Source organism: Phocoena sinus, chromosome 7 (assembly GCF_008692025.1).
Source record: "Phocoena sinus isolate mPhoSin1 chromosome 7, mPhoSin1.pri, whole genome shotgun sequence".
NCBI lineage: Eukaryota > Metazoa > Chordata > Mammalia > Artiodactyla > Phocoenidae > Phocoena > Phocoena sinus.
This window is the reverse complement of record NC_045769.1, coordinates 83,253,759-83,279,127: the sequence shown is the minus strand read 5'-3', so window position 1 is coordinate 83,279,127 and position 25,369 is coordinate 83,253,759. Positions and strand designations below refer to the sequence as shown.

The 25,369-nt window shown below is 36.1% G+C and overlaps 2 protein-coding genes across 4 annotated transcripts in view; one reads left to right on the top strand and one right to left on the bottom strand.

The window, feature by feature from the left end:
- ORC4 (origin recognition complex subunit 4) overlaps window positions 1–13,896 on the bottom strand; it is a 100,384-nt gene extending 86,488 nt beyond the window's left edge. The window contains exon 1 of one of the 3 annotated variants that reach the window (XM_032637485.1): window positions 13,714–13,896. The gene's annotated coding sequence lies outside the window, so the exon portion shown is untranslated. Of the gene's footprint in view, window positions 1–12,854; window positions 13,000–13,713 lie in introns of those variants that run through there. The other 2 variants (XM_032637484.1, XM_032637486.1) reach the window with 2 other exon arrangements.
- The window catches only part of LOC116756378, a 179,444-nt gene continuing 162,698 nt past the window's right edge, over window positions 8,624–25,369 (top strand). Inside the window, exons 1-2 of the mRNA XM_032636632.1 lie at window positions 8,624–8,694; window positions 13,438–13,981. Of these exons, the coding sequence (XP_032492523.1) occupies window positions 8,624–8,694; window positions 13,438–13,981 (615 nt within the window). The remainder of the gene's footprint in view (window positions 8,695–13,437; window positions 13,982–25,369) is intronic.

Sequence of the window (25,369 nt, the reverse complement as noted above, 5' to 3'; positions counted from 1 at the left end):
AAAATATTTTAAGAGATAATAGCTGAAAATTTCCCTAACCTGGGAAAGGAAACAGTCACCCAAGTCCAAGTAGCACAGACTCCCATACAGGATTAACTCTAAGAAGAACATACCAAGATACATTGTAAACAAAATGACAAAAATTAAAGATAAAGAGAGAATAGGAAAAAAGAAAAAAGAAAGAGAGAATAGGGACTTCCTTGGTGGTCCAGTGGCTAAGACTCCATGCTCCCAATGCAGGGGGCCCAGGTTCGATCCTTGGTCAGGGAAATAGATCCCACATGCCACAACTAAGAGTTCTCATGCTGCAACTAAAGATCCTGCATGCCACAACTAAAGATTCCACACACAGCAACGAAGATCCCACATGCTGCAACTAAGACGTGATGCAGCCAAACAAATAAATACATACTAAAAATATATATATATAAAGAGAAAATATTAAAAGCAACGAGGGAAAAGCAACAAATAATATACAAAGAAATTCCCATATGGCTATCAGCTGATTTTTCAGCAGACACTTGGCAGGCCAGAAGGCATGATAAATTCAAAGCGATGAAAAAGAAAAACCTACAACTAAGAACACTCTACCCAGCAAGTCTCTCATTCCATTTGATGGAGAAATTAAAAGCTTTACAGAAAAGCAAAAGCTAAAAGAATTCAGCACCACCAGTTTTACAACAAATGTTAAAGGAACTTCTCTAGGCAAAAAGAAAAGGCCACAACTAGAAACAAGAAAACTATGAAATGAAATAGCTCACTGGGAAAGGCATACATACAGTAAAGATAGAAAATCATCCACACACAAAGCTAGTAGGGAGTTCAAAAGACAAAAGTAGTAGAAACATCCATATTCACAATAAACAGTTAAAGGATATATATACAGAACAATTAGATGTAAAATACAGTATCAAAAACAGCATACGTGAAGGAAAGAGAGTACAAAGGCAGGGTTTTAAAATGGACTTGAGGAGGTCAACAACTTAAAACAATCATATATACATACATACACATATATATACACGGTGTTAGACAAAAACCTCACGGTAATCTCAAACCAAAAATCTACAATATACACACAAAAAAAGAAAAAGGAATCCACACATAACACTAAAGATAGTCATCAAGTCACGAGAGAACAAAAGAAGGGGGAACAAAAGACCTATAACAAATCCAAAACAGTTAACAAAATGGCAATAAGAGCATACATATCTATAATTACCTTAAATGTAAACGGACTAAACACTCCAAGCAAAAGACAGAGTGGCTGAATGGATACAAAAACAAGATGCATGTATATGCTGCCTACGAAAGACTCATTTCACATCTAGAGACACATAAAGAATGAAGGTGAGGGGGTGAAAAAAGTATTCCATGCAAACGGAAATCAAAAGGAAGTCGGAGTAGCAATACTTATATCAGACAAAATAGACGTTAAAACTAAAATAGGGCTTCCCTGGTGGCACAGTGGTTGGGAGTCCGCCTGCCGATGCAGCGGACGCGGGTCCGTGCCCCGGTCTAGGAGGATCCCACATGCAGCGGGGCAGCTGGGCCCGTGGGCCGTGGCCACTGGGCCTGCGCGTCCAAAGCCTGTGTTCCGCGACGGGAGAGGCCACAACAGTGAGAGGCCCGCGTACCGCAAAAAAAAAAACTAAAATAAAGACTGTTACAAGAGACAAAGAAGAACACTACATAATGATCAAGGGATCAATCCAAAACGTAACAATTGTAAATATATACGCACCCAACATAGGAGAACCTCAATAAATAAGGTAAATATTAACATAAAAGGAGAAATGAACAGTAACATAGTAATAGTAGAGGACTTTAACACCTTGCTTACATCAATGGACACATCATCCAGATAGAAAATCAATAAAGAAACACAGGCCTTGAATAACACATTCAACCAAATGGACTCAATTAATATATAGACAGCATCCCATCCAAAAGCAGAATACATGCTTTGCAACTGCACATAGAACATTGTCCTAGACAGATCACATGCTATACCACAGAACAAGCCTTGGTAAATTTAAGAAAACTGAAATCATATCAAGCATCTTTTCTGATCACAATGCTATGAGACTAGAAATCAACTACAAGAAAAAAAACTGCAAAAAATAAACACATGAAAAAAATAAATAAATAAACACATGGAGGCTAAACAATATGCCACTAAACAACCAACGGATCACTGAAGAAGACAAAGAAGACATCAAGAAATACCTAGATACAAATAAAAATGAATACACAAAGATCCAAACTTATGCAATGCAGCAAAAGCAGTTCTAAGAGGGAAGTTTATAGCAATACAAGCTTACCTTGGTAAACAAGAAAAATGTCAAATAAACAACATAACTTTACACCTAAAGAAACTAGATAAAGAAGAACAAACAAATTCCAAAGTTAGTACAAGGAAATCATAAACATCAGAGGAGAAATCAATGAAATAGAGACTAAAAAAATAGAAAAGATCAATGAAATTAAAAGCTGGTTGTGGGCTTCCCTGGTGGCACAGTGGTTGAGAGTCCGCCTGCCAATGCAGGGGACACGGGTTTGTGCCCCGGTCCGGGAAGATCCCACATGCCGCTGAGCGGCTGGGCCCGTGAGCCATGGCCGCTAAGCCTGCACGTCCGGAGCCTGTGCTCCACAACGGGAGAGGCCACAACAGTGAGAGGCCCGTGTACCGCAAAAAAATAAAATAAAATAAAATAAAGATGCATTCTCTAAAAAAAAAAAAAAAAAAAACTGGTTGTTTGAGAAGATAAACAAAATTGATAAACATTTACCCAGCCTCATCAAGAAAATAAGGGCCTAAATCAATAAATTCAGAAATAAAATAGTTACCACTGGCACCACAGAAATAGAAAAGACCCTAAGAGACTATTACAAGCAATTTTACGTCAATAAAATGAAAACAATCCCATTTATCATCGCATCAAAAAGAATAAAATATCTAGGAATAAACCTACCTAAGGAGGCAAAAGACTTGTAATACCACAACTATAAAGACTCTGATGAAAGAAATTGAAGATGACACAAACAGATGGAAAGATATACCGTGTTCTTGTATTGGAAGAATCAATATTGTTAAAATGACCATACTGCCCAAGGCAAGGTACAGATTAAGTGCAATCCCTATGGAATTATCAATGGTATTTTTCACAGAAGTAGAACAAATAATTTGAAACTTTGTACGGCGATACAAAAGCCCCCAAATAGCCAAAACAATCTTGAGAAAAAAGAACGGAGTTAGAAGAGTCATGCTCCCTGGCTTCAGACTATACTACAAAGCTACAGTAATCAGAACAGTACAGTCCTGGCACAAAAAGAGACAATAGATAAATGGAACAGGATAGAAAGCCCAGAAATAAACCCATGCACCTATGGTCAATTTATGACAAAGGAGGAATGAATACACAATGGAGAAAATATAGTGTATGTATGTACACACACACACACACACACACACACACACACACACACACAGGAATACTATTCAGCCATAAAAAAGAATGAAATAATGCCATTTTCAGCAACATGAATGCACCTAGAGATTACCATACTAGGTGAAGTAAATCAGACAAAACAGACAAATATCATATGATATCACTTATATGTAGATTCTAAAAAGAATGATACAAATGAACTTATTTACAAAACAGAAATAGACTCACAGACATAGAAAACAAACTTATGGTTACCAAAAGGAAAGGGGGGGGGGGGATAAATTAGGAGTTTGGGATTAGCAGATATAAACTGATAAACAATATAAACAATGATATAGATAAACAGATAAACAATGAGGTCCTACTGTATCACACAGGGAACTGTATTCAACTGTATTCAATATTCAATTCAATATCCTGTAATAAATGGAAAAGAATATGTATATATATGTATATCTGAATCATTTTGCGGTACACCAGAAACTAACACAATGTTGTAAACCAACTATACTTCAATTTGAAAATAAAAGATATTGCAAGGATAGAGCCTCTTATTCCATTCTGCACCACGATTCTTATCTGTGTGATTCCTTATTGGCTTTCCAAAGTTTCTATGATAAACACAGAAATAAAAACACATAAAAATAATTATACACAAAGAGTAAATGGGATTTATTCCAGGTATGCAAAGCTAATTCAACATTCCTAAAGCAATTAATGTAATTTACAACATCAACAGGATAAAGAAGAAATCTCTTCTTTGCAGAAAAAGCATTTGACAAAATCCAACATCCACTCATGATAAAGAATTTCAGCAAACTAGGACTATAAGGGACCTTTTTAACTCGGTAAAAAAAAAAAAAAAAAAAAACTAAAAAGCTCTACAGCTAACATGATTTTTAATACTAAGAAACTAAATGCTTTCCTACTAAGATCAAGAAAAATGTAAGAATCACCACTGTTAGTCAACATCATACAGTAAGACAAGAAAAGAAAAGGTACACAGGAAGGAAAGAGTAAAAATGTCTGTTTGCAGATGGCATGACCGTGTATGTAGAAAATCCCAAAGAATCTACACACACAATAGGTACTATTGGAATCAATAAGGTATTGAAGCAAGGGTGCAGGTTTTATATATATATATATATAGAGAGAGGGGGGGGGTGGGAGAGGGAGGGAGGGAGGGAGGGAGGGAGGGAGAGAGGGAGAGAGGGAGGGGGAGGGGAGAGGGAGGGGAAGGGGGAGAGAGAGAGGTTAGTATTACCAATGTCAATTGCTTTCCTATGCCAGTTACGAACAACTGGAATTCGGAATTATAAATATAATACCATTTACATTAGTATCAAAAAAAAAGCCCCACAAAAAATGTATGTATAAATCTAACAAAATATGTATAAGATCTATATGAGGTAACTATAAAACTATGGTGAAAGAAATCAAAGAGGATCTAAATAAATGGAGAGATATTCCATGTATATGGATAGGAAGACTCAATAGTGTTAAGATGTCAGTTCTTCCAATCCTGACTTACAGATTCAATGCAATCCCAATCAAAATTATAGTTAAGTTATTTTAAAGTTTACATGAAAAGGCAGAAGACAGAACAGCCAATACAATACTGAACAGGAACAAAGCTGGAGGTCAGAAACTACCCCACTTCAAGACTTACTATTAAGGTAACAGATAATAATACAGTGTGGTAATGGGGAAAGAACAGAAAAACAAATCAATGGAACAGAGTAGAGAGCTCAGATATAGACCCACATAAATACAGTCAACTAATTTGTGACAAAGAAGCAAAAGCAATTCAAAAGAGAAAGAAGTCTTTCTCCGCTTCTCAACAAATGGTGTGGGAACAAGACACCGGCAGGCAAAAAAAATGAGTTGACATACACCTTATACTTTTCATGCAAAATGGATCAGAGACCTATATGTAAAACACAAAACTATAAGACTTCTAAAAAGGAACATAGGAAAAATGTAGGTGCCCTTGGGTTTGGCAATGAATTTTTGGATACAACACCAAAAGTATGAACCATGAAAGAAAATGTGATAAAATGGACTTTATTTAAAGGAAAATTTTCTGTTCTGCAAGACACCATTAAGAGAATGAAGACAAGCCACAAACTGAGAAAAAATATTTGCAAAACACATATCTGATAAAAGATTGGATCCAAAATATACGAAGGACTCTTAAAACTCAACTATAAGAAAATAAGCAATCCAGCTTAAAAATGTACAAAAGATCTGGACACGAAACTCAACAAATAAGACATACAGATTGCAAATGAGCATAAGAAAAGATGTTCAGGGGCCTCCCTGGTGGCGCAGTGGTTGAGAGTCCGCCTGCCGATGCAGGGGACACGGGTTCGTGCCCCGCTCCGGGAAGATCCCACATGCTGAGGAGCGGCTGGGCCCGTGAGCCATGGCCGCTGAGCCTGCGCGTCCAGAGCCTGTGCTCCCCAACGGGAGAGGCCACAACAGTGAGAGGCCCATGTACCACACACACACAAAAAAGTTCAATACCATGTATCACTAGGGAATTGCACATTAAAACAACAATCTATAACCATTAGAATGGCTAAATCCAAAACAATGACAAGACCAGTGCTGATGAGGACATGGAGTAATTACAACTCTGATTTATTGCTGACTGGAGTGCAAAATGGTAAGTATACGGACTTTGGTAGACAGGTGAGCAGTTTCTTACAAAACTAAATGTACTCTTACACATAATCCAGCAATCATGCACCTTGGTATTTACCCAAGTGAACTGAAGACTTACGTCCACACAAAGACCTGCACCTGAATGTTTATGACAACTTCATTCATAATTGCCAAAACTTCGAAGCAACCAAGGTGCCCTTCAGTAGGTATATGGATAAACAAACTGTGATACATCCATAAGATGAAATATTCAGCGCTAAAAAGAAATGAGCTATCAAGCCATGAAGAGAAATGGAGGAAACTTACAGGCATATTGCTAAGGGAAAAAGCAAATCTGAAAAGGGCACACACTGTATGATTCTAACCATATGACAATTTGGAAAAAGCAAAACTATGGAGATAATGAAAAATCAGTGGTTGCCAAGAGTTCAAGGCATGCATGGGAACATAGAGCATAGGGGACTTTGGAGCAGTTAAACTATTCTGTATGATGCTGTCATTGTGGATATATGTCATTATACATTTGTCAAAACCCATAATGTTCAATTCAAAGAGTGAACCTTAATGTAAACTATACACTTTGATTAAAATAATGCATCAATACTGGTTCATCAATTGCAACAAATGTACCACACTAAGGCAAAATGTTAATAAGGGAAACTAGGTTAATAGTAAGAGGAACTGGGTGAGTGTGGATATATAGCAATTCATTGTACTATACATTCAATTTTTCTGGAAAACAAACAAATGGAAAAAACCCCACATCCATTAAAAAATTTCAAAGAAAAAAAAAAGGCACAATCAAAGGCACAATTTGTGAAAACACCAGGTAGGAATACAAGCTTATAGAAGATTTGTGAAAATGAAATGTAAGCACAAAAGATAATCAGTTCAAGTCAGTAAGACAGACAATCTATAAAATGAAGTAAAAAAATAAAATGTATGGGCAAAATCTGCTTTAGCAGATTGTGACCCTACAGAAATATTTGTAAAACAATGGACGGTAATTCAAGGGGAATGTTAGCTACTTTAAAACTACTTTAAAATTAATTCATCTGTTTGTTGTTTTTAAAGAAATCAGATGCTTGAAGAACATTTATATAGGGAATGAGAAAATTTTTTATATTTTATTTTCTCTTGTCAACACTGACAATGGCATTATTCAGGAATATAGCTCACAGAGGCTGGCAGATATCTGCAATATAAAGCAAATAAGCATCATATTATTTTATACAAGTACTTAATACATTGGAAAGATGCTAGCTACATGTTATTTCCTTTAAAAGAATACAACAAAATTTTATGATCCAGCTTTGTTAATAAATGTACAAAAACATAGGTAAAAAACACTAAAATTACATATATCAACATCTTAACAGATTTATAGGTGTAGGGATTATAGGTAATTTTCTTTTTTTCTGATCATTTTTACACTGAATGTATATTACTTTTTGGTAACTTATAAAATAATTATCTTGTGTATTTAAATTAAATAATGTATCTTATAATTTGAGTGTACAGAATAATCAGTGCTGTGACAGTAAAAAACTTTTAAAATGTATGTCACATATATAAAACTTATTTCAACATAAAATTTTAAATACATTAGGCCCATGAGACATTGCATCAGAGTGGTGCTATAACACAACTGGACATGATACAAACCACCCAACTTTTAGAGAAAATATTTTTGGTATTTACTCATTATAAAGTAAGTTGACCCAGACATATACCGGACTAGAAATGATTGTGTTGAGAACAATATAAGTTGACATTTCTGGGTCATCTACATAAAAATATGTATATTTTTTAAATTGCAGAAAGATGAAAGCCCTAAGGAAATGTGAAAATGTGCATATGTGTGCCAAAAGAAAAGCTAACACACTTAGAATTTTAATCTTGCCAAGTCTGACTCCAACCTTTCAGTCAAAATGTCATACTAAATTTCAATTCCAATATTAATCAAGGAAGCAGTATAAAATATAAAAGACTAAGATTTTGTTGTGTTTTTATGGAGGTGAGGAGGGAGACAGAGAAGAATGTGAGATTAAGGAGAAAAAAATTAGGAAAAACTAACAACCCCAACAAATGCTTGCTTGAAGATAAGCATTTAAGGCAGATTGGGACTGAAAAGGGGGAAACAAATTGAAATAAAAGGATGGGGAACAACTGTCTGTTCCATACTTCATCTACCTCCTAGTTTATAATGGTCAACTCACATTTTATTTTCCCATTAAAGCATTAGTAAAATATACAAAGCTATCCAGACTCATCAGCCAATTCTGTTCAAATAAGATGAACACAGAACATCAAGGTCACTTAATAACCAGTATTTTAATTTCAGCTAGAATTCATTGACAAAGCCATCTCCAAAAGACCTGCAGTGCTAAAATGGTTAAAATTAAACAGAACCTCTATTCCACTCCATCAGAACACAAAGCGGGTCTATAATGAATCCTCAATTCCCTTTGTTATATATTTGCATGCCATAGCTACAAACGAAGATGGATACAGGCGTGCCCTACCAGCAGCTCAGATACCATAAGGGCGTTGCCAAAATGATGAACAGCTCTTGGTAAAGTTCCCAACAAAACAAAGTACTACTTTCCCTCAAATTACTCAGTAATTGCATTTGTGGAAAATTTCAGTGTACGTTAAAACCCTGCAAAAATACTATGTGTTTATTTTAAAAATGGAGTACTAGGCTCAAATCATAATGTTCTTTTTTTTTTAAACCCATGTAAACATCCTGGGAGACGTGGGAAAGGCACGTGGGGGCACAGAGCCATTCTTCCTCATGATGGACCACCCCAAGCACTGCAGGCAGTCTATCCTGGCCCCTGCCCTCTCTGGGACTGGCTGCTGTCCTTGGGACCAGAAATGCCCCACAAACACCCCGTAGGAGGCCGTCCCACCTCCACTAGAAACCACAGACCTAAGGTGAATAAAGGATTGTTGGAGGAACATTTTAGATTTTAACAGCAGAAACACATTCCCCAAAACAGAATTAGTAGACTATTATATGTTCATTCCTAAACCATTCAACGCAAAAATATTTTCAATTTCTTTAAACAATTCGTGGCCAATTTGTGGTTAAAAATAACACAACCCCACAAAGATATATTCAGATACACAGTCCTCTGCTGATGTTTTGTGACTATAGTTTCACTACAAAGAAAGCATTTCAAATAATAGCTAAAGACTTGTCATATGGAAATAATATTTGCTTATTCCTGCCTAGGGCAGGAATATCTATCTATCTATATATAAATAAATAAAAATAAATAAATATATATAAATATAAAAATAAATAAATATATATATATATAAAGAGAGAGAGGGAGAGAGAGAGAGAGAGAGGGAGAGAGAGAATGTTGAGATTCCTGAGCTCTGCTTTCACCTGGTTCTCAGAGCACTGGAAATCAGGCTTATACCCTGGAGCAGGATTTCTCATGATAGGCAGTACTGACATTTTGAACTGTATAACTGTTGTGGGTGGCTGCCCCTGTGCATCGTAGGATTTTCAACAGCACCTGCAGCATCTACCCACCTGTTTTCAGTAGGAACCTATTCTTAATAATCAAATGTGTCTCTTAGGCATTGCCAAATGACCCCTGGGGAGATCTTATTGCCACAGCTGAGAACCACTGACTTATAGGCAGAAGACTGGAAAATCCTTCTTGTTGGACTCTTACTGGCCCAAGAGAAAAAGCTTCCAAATACCTAAAGAAATTGATATCAGGGTTTTCCCCCCGAAATATGTCCCAGCCAAATCTTTCCACAGTGAGAACCATCAATAGCTAGCAAACCCTAGCTAAGTTAAGAGAGACATGAAATAGGTTTCCAATGCCCCTTACATAAATTTGAACACAGAATCAAGGATCACAACAGAGCTGAGGAAAGCCTCTAAAATGAGACTAAAATATACCAACAGAAAGAATAACTTAGAAAACACAGAGCACGCAGGGAGAAATAAACCTCAAAACAAAACTTTAAATCCATAAAGAGAAAAAAAATACCAGAATGCTTTGGAAAAAAATACAAAGATCAAAAAAAGGTATTCAAAATTAAAAATATGATAAGAGAAACAGAAGTTTCAAGGCTTGAAAAATCAAGTAAATTTCCCAGAAAGTGAAAAGCAAAAGACTGGAAAAAGATGAAAAATGGGAGAAAAGAAAGAGGTCCAGGAGTACAATATCTAATTGCAGTTACAAAAAACACAGAGGCAAGGAAATTACAGAAAATGTATCAGAAACTTTCTCAGAGCTGAGGCATACAGGTTGTCAGACTGAAAGAATACATGAAATGCACAGCAAAGTAGATTTCTATAGACTCATAAGTCACCTCACATTACTGTGACGTTTCAGAACACTGAGTAAAACAAAGAGAAGATTCTATAAGTTTCAGACAAAAAGGTTGTAGATGCTTCCATAGGGGAGAAGTAAAGTGCAGTGTTAAAAGTAAGAATGGCTTCAAACTTTATATCAAACACTACGAGTTCCTTCTCAAATCTGAAGAGAAACATTACCAATTTAGAATTCTACATCCAGTCAAACTAACAGGGTACAGTAAAGACATTTACAGGAACATAATGCCTCACAACATTTGCCTCTAAAATAACCAATAAATTTTTGAAAAAAATGCTCAACCCCATTAATAACCAGGATCTGCAAATTAAAACAATAACCTAAAGCTACCTTCATCAGGTCGGCAAAAACAAAAAATATCAATTGTTATGAAAACTGTAGAAAAAAGGATTTATCATACATTGTTGGTGGGAGTCTAAATTTATATATTCGCTTTGGAAAGTTTGGCATAATCCACACTCTACAGAAATTCATGCTATGTACATGAAATGCATGTGTAAGATAATTCACAGAAGCATTATTTCTAAGCACTAAAAACTGGACACAATCCAAATGTCCACAATACTACACTAGTTAAATTAATTGTGGTTTATTCATAAAAAGACTTACTACACTTACTATACTATAAACATTACTATACAACAATGAAAATATGTGAACTAAAGCTGTTAACAGGATTAAAAATTTCAACATGGGAGAAAAACTATACATAACATAATTCAATTACATATAGGTAAAAAACAGGCAAAATTAATGTATATTGTTTAGGAATGCTGACAAAGGTGGGTAAAAAATACTTGAAATAAAAGTAGGAAATCATTACCATAAAAATCCAGACAATCCCAATTAACCTTTGGGTGTGGTGAGGAGAGAGGAATGAATAAGAATGAATGGGGGGTGGGGAGAGGGTGTCAGCAATGTTCTAATTCTTCACTTTGGTGGTGATTACAGTGTTCACTTTATAATTATTCATTATACTGTACATCTACGATTTGTGCATTTTTGCACATTTTGTTCACTTTATTTCTATTCATTATACTGCATATCTATGATCTGTACACTTTTTTGCACATTTAGTATTTTGCCATAAAAAAGATTTAAAAATTGTTATCTAAGGCACTTTTATGGCTCTGCTATAATTTTTTTCTGTTCTAAAGTGGCAAACATTTGGTTCCAATATAGACAAAACATTAAGGCACAGGAGTCTAGTTTTTATTCCATTTGACAACATTACTGCACACACTGAAAGTGGTAAAAGCACTACTCGATGCATAAATAGAATCCACTGTCAAAACACACAAGAGAAATAAGTAGGAACTTTAACTGAGTACCCTAAAGGAACCACCAGAATTAAATAATATCAACACAATAAACATGAGGAATTTCAGATTCTCGGTCTTAAAAGAAACTATATATGGGTCATAATCTTTCAAAGCACCTTTACAATGGAAGATAATTGAAAGACTAGAATGGCTTTAGTTATGATTATATGGACTGAATGTGAAAAAGAAACGGTGCTACTTTACTAAAAAAAAACTTTATTAATGAAAATCCATGAATCCTTTCTTAAATATTCTTAATTAACATGAGGGAAACTATTTCCAGCAAAAATAGTAGCATCTAGTTGAGAAACCAAAGGCTCTAAATCCGAGGCTAATAACCAAAGACACATAAAATACCTTTTTAAAAAATCTGTTATCTACACTACAGAAAGGGCAAACTTCGATGATGTCCCTTCTCTCTCAACCACGACACACACTATCAAGGGTTACACAATCTCACATGCCCTTCTGAGAACAGCCACAGGCGTTGTGTTGCGGCAGCAAGGCAAGACAAGGAGGGAAGTTCCACTGAAGAACTCCCAGCTTGCTCCCTCCCCAAAGCCTCTCCAGAATTCCAGGGAGGTCAGCCAAGTAAGGGCTGCAGGTCCTCACACCCCATATAAACACTGCGCCTAATGCCAGAAGTTGTCAAAATTCACACAGCTTGTCTCTCTCCCTGGACAGGTGCCCCGCTCTGGGCTGAAGAAGCAGTCACCAGAGTCATCTAATGAGGCTCCTGAGATCCCATTCCTCTCTTACACCTGGACCATCACATTCCTCACCATCCCCGGGGTGTAGTCACCACCTGCCACAGATCTACTCTCATCAGGACGCCAGACGCTCGTCAAGCATTCGTCGCCGGCTGGCTCACAGGGAAGCCACAAGACGTTAGGAGCCCGCCTAGTTTCTGGCCTGCCAGGCCTAGACAAGCCTGCCCCCCTTCCCGCATTCCCAGTCTCCACACCCTTCCGTCCTCCCCTTTTCGATTCGCCTTTCGCCACTGGCGCCCACGGCTTTCGTTCTGAGGCCTGCCTACGCCATGTTACCTCTCACGGAAAAGCCTGCCCTTATCAGGGCAGAGCAGGATTCTGGAGAAGGCAGGAATCCCTTCACTTGCTCCTCTCGCCGCGTTCCCTATTCCGCTTCACCTGCTGCTGCCAACGTTACACCAAGACTCCCGGCATGCCCTGCGCAGGCACCGCCTCTCCCCTCCCGCCCCCCCCCCCGCACAAACACGTGATCTCCTTTCGCCTCCGTCCACGCCCACTTCCGTTTCTCCACTTTCCCTTAGGGGTGGGGGAGGGGACTGGGGGTGTTAAAGAGTAGCGACTTCCTCCCACTCCCCGCCCCCGCCTCTCTACCCGCCCCCCACCCCGCTACAATGTCTTCCGGGTCGCGATCGCCTCGGAGCCTTCTGGGAAACCATCTCATTTCCTCCCCTCCCCCTCCTCCTGCCTTCAACCAACCAGCCTCCCGTCAGAGAGAGACATGCGCAGTGAGTGCCTCCCGTCTCTTCTACCCGAACCCCCCCTCCCCCCCCAAGCAGAGAGACCCCAGCAGCAGCAGCAGCTGATGATGAAGAGAGAGGCAGTGGCAGAGGGGGGGCACCTTTTATTTCTATTTTTAAAGGGACAGGACACTAATTTTACCCCACTTCAACCTTGAATTGAGGGGGGTGGGGGGAAGGCGGCTGAGTTCCTTCCCCCACCCTCCAGCCCTGAGACCTGAGAGGGGGATTGAGCCTGAGAGAGAAGGAGAAGGAGTTTCTTCTTCTTCAAAAATCCCCCATCCACGACTCCTACCCCCTCACCCCTCCACTAGCCTCCCTCCCGAGCCCCCTCCATCCTCCTCCTCTTTGGCCGTGAAAGGAGAGAAAGAGACCAAAAGCCTCTTAGCAACACAGACCCTTCTCTGCTGCTGCTGCTGCTGCTGCTGCTGCTGCTACTGCTGCTGCTGCTGCTGCTGCTGCTGCTGCTGCTGCTGCTGCTGCTGCTGCTACTGCTGCTGCTGCTTGGCCCTGGCTGGAGACATCTCACTACACCCGGGAGCAGCCACTTCCCCAGCTCTCCTCCTCCTTCGCCTCCTCCTCCTCCTCCACTCCCCCCCCTTTATTACCCTTTGTGTCATCCTCCACAGCTCCAGGGAACGCACTCAAAAGTGGGGGGCAGGAAAGGTAAGTGTGTCTGTGGGGGCTTCATTGCCTTCCTCTGGCTCTGACTTTAACTCCGGGGCAACAGTAGCACCAAACCACATACGCAGTGGAGCTCCGGGGTGAGGAGGGGGTGGTGCTGGGGGGGCAGTGAAGGAGGGGCTGGAGTGGGGAGGGGTGTGTGAGGTGGGTGCCCATCCTGTCAGAGTAGGAAGGGCACTTTTTATTTTTATTTGCTGTTGTCAAAAGTGGTTTCTCTCCTCTAGCTAACATCTGATTGTGCCTTGCTCCAGTGGGGGAGAATACAAAAACAACCCCCTCCTTCCTCCAATGAGGCGCCAGGGAAAGAGACAGAAAGAGGCACACTTTCTAGATGTCACTTTAAAAAAAGCATTTGGAGAGCTTTTTTCCTTTTTCCCTAGGAAAAGCTCTACTGCATTTGTTTCTGAGTGGGAAAATGTCGGGATCTGGATTGTATCGGAACTGCTTATCCATTTGTAGACCTGAGTGTTTTACCCGTTTTGGTTCTGTGTGATTTGGATATTGACTTCAGTGTTGGAACACACTTGATTGGTTTTTGCTTTCTGGGTTTAATTTTCCTTTTTTTCGTTTTGTCTGACTTGCATAGAAAATTTCAAATTTTTGGTTGATAGAGGCCTTTGGTTAGGTTTTGACTTGTATTATTGCTTTTTTTGTTAAATGTTTGTTTCATATATCAGCATATAAAGTTCAAAGCTTAAAATGCTTTAAGTTTTAATACCACTGGTTTTGTTTCTCCCTATATATGTTCCTGGTATTTATTTTACATAAGATGAAAATATTATCTGTTTCATAATTAATCTGGGTATTTTTCTAATCTTTGTAACTTGCCTGAACAAGTAATCCCCATTGAAAACTTTTATGTTGTTCTGGCTTCATAGAAGGCCAAACCTCTCCATCAATAGTTTGCTGGATTGGTACCACTTTCAGTTTTAACTGAATTATTTATTTACTGTTGTAAGTTGAGATGAGTTTTTCATCTCTTGGGGGTACTGAACCAAACTGCTCACTATATGTGAAAGGAGACAAATTTCTAAAATATGTTTTCATGAGTCAAAGAAATCATGATGTTGTAGTTAGAATATGCATTGTAGTGAGATATTAATTGAAAGATAAATCTAAATTTAGTTTTATAGAGTAACAGTCTTGATAAAAGTATTCTTCATTTTTACTTGGTATGTTCTTAGTGAATGGTTTTCAAATTCAGTACTGTATTTGATTTCAGAAATGCTAGAAAGTATATTTCTGATGTAGGCCTTTTACTAGGGCTTACATTGCAAAGTGGAATTTTGTTTCATATGTACATTTCTTTATCCTTTCCTTAAAGATGGATGCACACATTCACACACACACACATTCCCTCTCACTCTCTCTCTCTCTCTCTCTCACACACACACACACACACACACACACCCTTTTTTGAAACTGCATTGGTATCTCTGATCCCATAATTTATGTCAGCAAAAAATATTCTGCTGTAAAGTAGCAATTTTGTGATCAGACTGGCAATGTGAAAACAGCAATTTGATCAACTAGAAAGGATTGAAGAAAAATAAATCTAGAAGGATATTTGACATAAATATTAGAAAGACATGATAATACTTTTAATTTTTTGTTTTCTTGATGGTAAAGCCAAAACACAATATACTTAGATTTTACTGACAGAAGAGCATTGCATATGTAGAAACTTGTTTTGTAAAATTTTAATTACCAACTGTGTGCAAAAGTAGACATTTACACACGGGGGGAAAAAAACTGTGTAGCAGTAAACAACATGGTCCTATTTCCCTCCTTTCTGTTATAAATTTGAACAATTACTTACCTTCCTCTGAGGTGTAATTGGTGCACTTAAGCAGAAATCTGTGCCAAGTTCAAGTTTGTCTCCCAATAATACTATTCCAGGTCCACCTAGGATTTCTTGTCCCCACCTTAATACCTCAGGAACCTTAACATAAAAGATGGAAAGTAGAACTTAGTGAAGAAATCACTTAAGTAAAGCGAATTGTGTAGGTAACTGGGGTGGTAATTTCCTAGTAGGCAGCTGAGTGAAAATTTACAGCTTGATTATAATACCTTTACTTCCTTTCTGTTTTCCTTTGAAAACATTTCTTATCCACCACCCCCCAGGGTAACCCTATATGGTTTGAAGATTCCAGACCTCCTCTAAGTTGGATAATGACTTACCTTTAGGAGTCCGTTTATTTTCATTATGGCTTATTTTTTAAGTATTAAGATATATTTTAGAATTGTAATTTTCAACTTGGTGATATATTGGAGGTCACTTTATCCAACTCTTCATTTTCCATATTGCTGAAGTTCAGAGAGTTTGAGGAACTTGTGCATAGTTCCAAGGTCTGTAAGTGGATACACATGGACCAGAGAACTCTGGTCTCTTGACATTCACTGTGCTACACTACCTTATATTCTTTTGTCAGGAATGAAACTTGTGCACAGTTCTGTGTATGGCACTTAAGGGTTTTATATGGGGGCCTATACTAAGAATATTAAGGCAAATAGCTCTAAAGCCATAATTTTGTCCATTTATAATTCAGTAATTTGTTGTTGATTTTTTAGGAGATACTGATTTCCCTCATCTTGGATTATTACTATTTTGAGAATTATTTCAGCTTTCCCTAATGCTTATTTTTCCCCCGCACTTCCAATTAATCAATGAATACCCTTCTTACTCTTGTATTAAAGATATATATATATATATATATAAAGAATGCGTATTGTATTATAAATGTTTACTTGTGATTCATGCTTTATGAACTGCTTAAGTAAGACTAAAGATTTTTTTCTTGTTAATATTTATATACCTTACAGCACAGTGTCCGGTGCACAGTAGGCCCTACTGCTTGTTTGTCATAATTGTTATTAGAGTTAGGCATATTTGAATTTCTTGACTCTCAGATGTAGAATTTCTTCCTTTTCTTCCATTTTCCTTTCCTTCCTGCTACAATTTATTCACTACCACGAATATTTTTTTTCTTTATCTTAACTGTGGTTCTCACTTTTTCTAATAGCCAATTTAAATCCTGTTAACAAATAGTACTCATAAAAAGTGAAAACATATTCTGTACAGGATGCAATTTGACAAAAGTGATTTATTTTAAATAAGAGTTGATTAAAAAAACTCCAATTAAGAATGTACTAGCAGGGCTTCCCTGGTGGCGCAGTGGTTGGGGGTCCGCCTGCCGATGCAGGGGACGCGGGTTCGTGCCCCGGTCTGGGAGGATCCCACGTGCCGCGGAGCGGCTGGGCCCGTGGGCCATGGCCGCTGGGCCTGCGCGTCCGGAGCCTGTCCTCCGCAACGGGAGAGGCCACAGCAGTGAGAGGCCCGCGTAACGCATAAAAAAAAAAAAAAAAAAAAAAAAAAAGAATGTACTAGCAGATGTTCAGGATACATTTAAATTTTATTTCATTGAGTAACTGGTACAATAGGTTACTGGAATGATTAAGCTGCTTTTACTATCTCTATAAAGCAACTGATACTTAGGTGACATGTTTCCCTGACTTTGCTTTTTCGGTCCTTACCCAGACAATTATCAACTTTCCAGTTTTCTATGGATATGAACATTTATTGCTAGTCATCAGTGGGACCCCAGGAGGTCAGCCAGAAGGCCTATGTCCAGCTTATGTACTTTCGCAAACTTGTCTGTATTTTGAATGTATGTGCAAAACAGATTGTACTTAATTATTCATTAAACATATTTTGAGCATCTACTGTATGTCAGGTACTCTGCTAGGCATCTGAGAAACAATGCCTACAAGTCACTACAATTTAATGTGAAGACATACCTTAATTGTATTCCACAGGCGAATTGGTCATATCTTTATTTGATGTCTCTGCCTAAATAAATTTTATTAACTAAATGGATACTGTTAGGTGGAAAAATGCATGTTTAAAAAGTTTTCATCAGTAAATTTAAAAGTATACTAGAGAGAAAGAGATTTCCTGAATTTCCTTTGCTCTTATATACCTCTTAGAATGATATTGATTCACAATTTTTAAAAAGGAGGGGATCCCCTGCTGGTACATTATCTTGTGAAGGTATATAGACTTCTGAGGGTCAGTCAATTCTGATCTCTGTTACATTCATTCTTAACTTTCTATATTAGTAATAATTATACTTACCAATTATTATGAGTGCCTAGCACTGTGATAAATATTATCAATCTCAGTCAGCCCTTACAGTGATCCTGTTAACTTTGTAACATTGTCCCCATGTTATAAATGAAGAAACCTGTTACTGACAAAAAAGGAATTTTTCATGTGGCAGCAAAATATTCCATCATAGTAAATTCATGACACTTTCTAATTAAAAACAGTCACAATAAAGAGTTTTTATCAGTCAGTAAGTATGCTGGTAAACATTAGTAAAATTATGGCCCCAATAGCTTATTGACAGAGCAATGGAAAATTTGTAAAAATTTATAAGGACAGGAAAACAAACCAAAAAATCCAATCCTTTATCAGGAACATAGATGCAGGCCAGTGTGCAACTTGAAATAAAATATACATAGAGTCAGTCTTCTCTTTGTATGGCAAAAATGACATTTAGACCTTCTACATATTGAACTTCCTTTGTCTTGCATGGAGTTAAATTTAGTATCTTGTTTCATGAAGTTTGGAGGTTCCAACAATTTGTGACCCAGTGAATATTTACTCTAAAAATTTTTATATAACTGTTGATAATGGAAAACCTGTAAATAAAGGGGAGTTTATATTGCCTAATGTTTTGATGTGTATATATACATACTTTCTGGACCTTCTATCTTACAGTATTTTCATAATTATTACATCAAGTATATATGATTAAGTTTAATGTACTCTTTTTAGTATTGCTTAAAGTCAAATTTTTTTCGTATAAGAATGGACAACTTGTTGGATTCTCTAGATGCCTAAATTATTATATAGTTGTTCTTTAAAGCAGCTACTGAATTAAGATACTTTTTGATCCAGCTAATCAGAGTTGATTTTTAACATCCTTTGCTTTTAAGAGAAAAGGGTAATTTTTTAAAATTCTATTTTATTAATCGAGTAACTTCCATATCCATCCTAAGTAATGCAATTCATCTTGTATGCTTACATTGACTCTGTTATCCTATAAACGTTAGGCCAAAGCATTATGACCTGTAGAGTTTGGAAATATTTTTAAATGCTAAAGAACTGTTCTGTATCATCTATTATTCTTCAGAAAGGAATGTTTATAACATGTGATTTCTTGTTTTTAAACCGATCTGAATAATTGGTGGGATTGCATAAGTCTGTGATCCTAAATAATCTCCTTAGATAACCTAAAGGTAATTCAGTTAAAAGTAGAGATTCTAACTCTTAAGCATCTCTGTTTGAGGTATTTCTATATCATGTAAGATTTTAGAAGTTGGAATGACTCAGTATAACTCTTCAGAGAGACAAGGTGCAAGCCAGGCCTAACATATATTAAGGTATATCTTCTAATGTAGCTAGACATAACAGAAAAGAAAATCACTAATGATATCATACCTGGTGAAAAGCATATACTTCATTCAAAGTTGGTTGTGAGTAATTCTGATTTGAGTCCTTATTTCACTTGACCTATATAACCTTTTCTTAGAGAAGTTGTAATTAAATTCTGTGATTTTTCCATGTATTCAAAGCTATTGTTTTCTATACACCCAGTTCAGAAGTGTCTACTAATCTGTTTACCACAAATTAACTTAATCCATACATTCTTAATATTACTAGTATCTAAAAATAATAATCTAGGCTCACTGGTGTTGGGGGAGGGAAGTATTCCACTTTCAACAAAAGAAAGTATTGATTTTCAAATAGCTTCTTTACTTGGGATATACTGATCTAAAAAAATAGCTGCTATGTAAAGTAAAAAGGATTTTTATTTATTTGGAAAGTAAATATAAAATTTACCATTACTGAATGTTAAGCGACATCAAAATATTTAGGAAATCAATTACATGTTCCAGTAATGACAGAAATTTAGAGGCTGTTTTTTTAGCATTATTCTAAAATCATTTTCCTTCTTCCACATTTGTCACACAGGAGTTTGTGCTGAAGGATTTCTTGGCCATTTTAGAGACTGTAATCTAGTTAAAAGGTTTGTTTATGCTTCCCATCTCTGTTCTGCTGATGGTATTAGAATGCAGGCCAGAGCCAGACATCTAACTGTTTATAACATTCAAACTTCAATTAAAGCTACAGTGTTCTGTTCACTATATATCAGAAAGCTCTTACCAGATGCAAATACCGCCAGTAATAATGGCAATGATTTTGTGTAGCCATAGGCTTTCCTAAATCATGCCACTCCTTATGAATTCCTTTTTCTTATTTAGGAAGTATTAACATTTAATTATTTCATAGAAGTCTAAAAATGAAGCTTTTTTCATTCTAGAATTAGTATAGCATTTCCTTCAACAATCGTTTTTGATAATAAAACCTAGCAGCTTATATTATTGCATATCTTATTAAAATGATCCAGTTTAGCTTTTTTAACATTAGTAAATTCTTAGTTAAGTGTTAGTTTGCTATCCAATTGATTTGACTCCTGTTTCTAGTTTGAAGAATATAACAATATTTTGTCTATTAGAAAACAAAAGCAGCAATCACATTACTACAGTATTTTTATATGTATGAGCGGGGACTAGATCCACATAATACATATTTTAATTTAATCTTATGTTGCCTTTCTGGTCTGCTGCTCATACTGTTTGTGGTTTCTATGTTTAAGTACATTGATAAACTGTTTTTAAAATTTTTTAAGCTGTTAAGAATTATCTGAAAATATTTTTTCAGCAGCTTCTCTGTTGTAGTTTACCTCAGTGAGTCAGAAAATGAATTGTGTATGTGTCTAATTTTTCTAATTAGTAGGCAAATTTCCTATCTTACATTGCTTTTGCTTTTTATAAAACTAAATTTTAGTTTTTATTAATTTTAGACCTTGATTTATTAAATGTATATATTCTTTATGTATATACATATATTTTTTATTAAAATATAAATTTAAAGGAGATTTAAACATTTCAGGAATGATGAAAAATTAAATTGAATGAAAACTTGCTAAAATGCTTTTAATTAAGAAACATTACAGTGGAAAAAGCTGTATTTCTCATTTTCCTTGGCATTGAAAGTAATGATCCTTTTATTTTGGGATTATTATAGGGTAGAAAGTTAGGAAAGACTACCTGTGGTATCTAAAGATAAGCGCTAACAACAACCATGCAAAATTTGACTTGTAGGCTAAAAACCTGGAAGGATCTGTAAGATAAGCTAAGTTGAAACCAAGTCACAAAATAATGTGCACAGTATGATCCCATTTGTGTGAAAAAAAATACATACAGGTTAATATACATACAACATATAAGAATATATATATTTACATACATATAATATAATTTTGTATATCTGCATATATATTTATAAAATTAAAAATTGTGTAAAATATATGCCTTATATTTTTGTAAATACGTTAAGAAATGGTCTGGAAAATACGTACCAAATTGTATCCTTAGTTTATAGAAAGTATGTATGTGGGATGCTGGAAGGTTGAAGAACTCTTCCTGTTTTGCATACTTTAGTATTACTGGGATTTTTTTTTTTTTTTAAGAATAAGCTCATATCCATGTAGTAATTTTATAATGGAAAAATATACTTACATATTAAAGGATTCAGAAAAAGAATGACCCAGGAAAATTGCAGTCCTAGCCCCTAATTGTCACATTAATATATCTCTTGACTACCTTGAAGAGAATTGAGTATTGGCCAACAATCATCATAGCTTGATACAAATAAAGTCTGTTAGACTGATCTAATCTAACAGGGTGAAAAGCCTAGTCACTTGAGGCACGAACAATGGATGTAATCTATCCTGATTTTTAAATATTTTGCTTCTTATTGCAAAATGCATTTCTCACTATCTTGGGAAAATATAGACTGGAGAACCAGTGGTGAGGACTGTCAGTCTTAAAGTGGTAGACAGTAAATTAGTTTCAGTCTGAGATAAGATACAATGTATGGGCCTAAGATAGACTTTTGTTATTTTAATCAGTGATCCAAATTATTGTATGCTCATTCAGAATACAGATGGCATAGTCACTTAACATTTTTATGATGTTTTCCGTATTTAGATACTGGTTTGAATAAAGACAAAAATAAAACAGGAGGTTTTAAGATTAAGTCCTTTTTTTTTTTAAGTGACTGAAACTTGTACTTGAAAAACACTTCAGGAGCCTTTGTAAAATAACATCAAACTCAGTATGTAAACATGCAGAGTAAAGAAGCAATTAGAATTCTGTAGAGTTAATCACAGTGGCCTTCCTGGGAGGACATGAGTTAATCAGAGTTTAGGTAGAGGAGAGATGCTAGGTTGGCACAGAAGAGAGTAATTCAAGTAAAGACAAAGCTTCCAATGGGATAAGGGGATGGGGATGCTTCTTTTTACTAGTTTGAAAGCTAGGATTAAAATTCAGAATAAAATAATAATTAAAATTCAGAATATGTAGGGGTCATTGACTTGGTGTCAATATTTCCCAGAATGCAGGTCAGAAAAGGAATAGGGGACAAAATAACTTGCATAAAAAATAAGACAATGAATAGTTGTTTGCAATTATGACTGGAAAATCCGTCAGAGTCTGAAGCAAGTGTATTGTGAATATGCGTTGGAAATGAAACACTATAGTTAAAATAGGAAAATTTTATCCAAGGATACTGAGTTTCTTTTTCCCTTCATAATTAAAATTCATACTCAGGTTGGTCTCTAGGATCAGTAGTAAATAGTACACAATTGAAACTATAAATCTTATATATAAATAAATTCTAAAAATAACAAAAAGATACAGCTTACTTTTTCTCCATTTACTTTATAAGGTTTATGTGCATTTAATTTGTTTCCAGCTGGCCCCATCATGTAACTTACCATCCCACCTACCCCCTACCACTATGTACTGAACTTTTTTTTTCTGAAAAATGGGAAGTTTCACAAGTTCTATAAAATATGACTCTGTATTTTGTTTCATCCAAAAAGTCATGAAATATTTTCTTTCAAATCCATGTAGGGGTCATTGACTTGGTGTTTATCTTTTTTTTTTTTTTTAATCAGTAGTTAGTCGATGTCTTCCTTCAACAAATGTAGGTTGACACCTGTTACGTGCTCACTGGAATCGTGAGGAAAAATAGACATGGATCTTGCTCTTCTAAACTGAAGTCCTAGAAATAGGGAAGGATAGTAATGAAATCACATAAATAAATGCAAGTTGAAACTGTTTCATTTGCTGTAGAGAGGTACATGGTATTTAATATGAGGCCTTTTAGGAGGATAATTAATCAATTAGTGGGACCAAGGGAAGCTTTTGTTTTGTTTTGAGAAACTGTTTAGTTAGCTGAAATTTTGATGAATTTGAGTTAACTTGATCAAGAGAGAGAAAAAAGTTTTGTGGACGGAAGGAACAGTATGTACAAAGGTCCTGATGGGGGGATGTGGAGCATAGTACCTAATATTAAATGAAGGTCAGAGTGACAGAAGCTAAGAACTAGAGAGTGTATGGTAAGAAGTGATGCTAAGGAGTTATGTAGAAGCCAAATTGCAGTATGTTGTAGGCCAAGATTTTCTTAGCCTTAGGGTTACTATTTAAACTTAGACTAATATTCTTTATACTCAACACAAAAGCTTACTACCACAGTTGACCCTTGAACAGCTTGGGGGTTAGGGATGCCAACCCTTCAAGCAGTCAAAAACCTGAGTATAATTTATAGTTGGTCTCATTATCTGCGGTTCCTCCGTATGGGAGGATTCAACCAATCGCAGATCGTGTAGTACTGTAGTATTTACTATTGAAGAAAATCTGTGTATACGTGGACCCACATGGTTCAAACCCCTGTTGTTCAAGAGTCAACTGTACTTATAAAAGGGTTGTTAAGGAGTTCATTTTTATTTCAGTTTAAAACTCATAACGCTTTTTCCCGTAAAATCATTGTTGTAGTGGTCAGGTCTCCTAAAACCCCTTTAACAATGGAAAGTAGTGAATATTATGTTGTGCCCTAAACATACCTAGGTGGAAGCTAGAAAAGAAAAGCATAAAAGGGGATTACATTGATGTCTGTATGTGCTCAAGAGAATGTCCTGGGTGTGATTGACTGTGTTTGAATAATGAAGAAAAAGAATATGTCTGCAAGTATACCAGGCTGCTGTAAGAGATCATAGGAAATGATTGTCACATTCAGTTGGACAACTTGAGTGGACCCTCAACTGGCACCTGGATATGAAACAGTGTCATGTCTGCAGCGTACCAAGACAGAGAAAGTAGAAGACATCACATTCACAAATTGTTCCAATCTTGACATATTTGTGTCAACATATTGGAACACAAAATTTTTTTAACTTCTTTTAAGAAAAGCAGAATTGCAAAATGGTAACGATACAATGCCAACTTTATTTTGGTTTTTTTTAGAGTAATTCATACAGTCAGAAGTAATTATAAATTACTAAGTTATGTTAACTATTTCAGGCCTCTGTGTTAGCCTTGAAAATATTGATATATCTCCCTTGGAGTAGTACTTTTAAAGACAAAGTTAAAGAAATTTAACTTTTGATTCTTATTTTCCATTTAACTTAGAACATTGTCAATAAGATATTTTCATTTCTTGTACATTTTAAGCCTCTTTGAACATCAGTTTCTGTCTGTATTAGTAAACAATCTAATTAATAACTAAAACTTCAAGAAATGCCCCAAGTATTAAGAACATTATAAAAAGATGGATAAGTTACTTGAATTTTATTAAGACCAAAATATCACAAAATGTGTTAAATTATAAGAAAAAGGCAAAATACATGCAAGCATTTGCTGAATAGACAGGGTACATCACATTACTCTTGGTTGATGAATTCTGCCAATGCATCATCCTTCATCAGGTGATCTTGAACTTTGTGGCATTCTCAGGTATGACTTTTAAAAGATTAATATCTAAAATTAAGAACTACAGAATTGAGTTTAGTGTTTATTTATTTACTTATGTATTTGATTTTTTACTTATTTATAAAACATTCTAAATGAGACAGTATCACTAGCATTGCTTTATTTTACTACAGTGTCTAGTAAACTACTGATGATTCATAGACCATAAGTATTTGGGAAGCTCATTAGTGTTTGAAAAGACAGTTCACTAAATGTAACTAATAACTCTAAGAGGTCATCATACCTTCTAAACAGAATTGAAGAATCATCACTTGGGAATTATTCCGTGATTGATGTGTTCCCTCTGTTTTACAGCTTTCTACTTGTCTGTCTGTCAAAGTATATTCCAGAGATCCCTAGTTCTGTGATAAGTTAATAGGCATGATTCCTCTACCTCCAGGAAGGTTTCTTCATCAACGTTTAGAA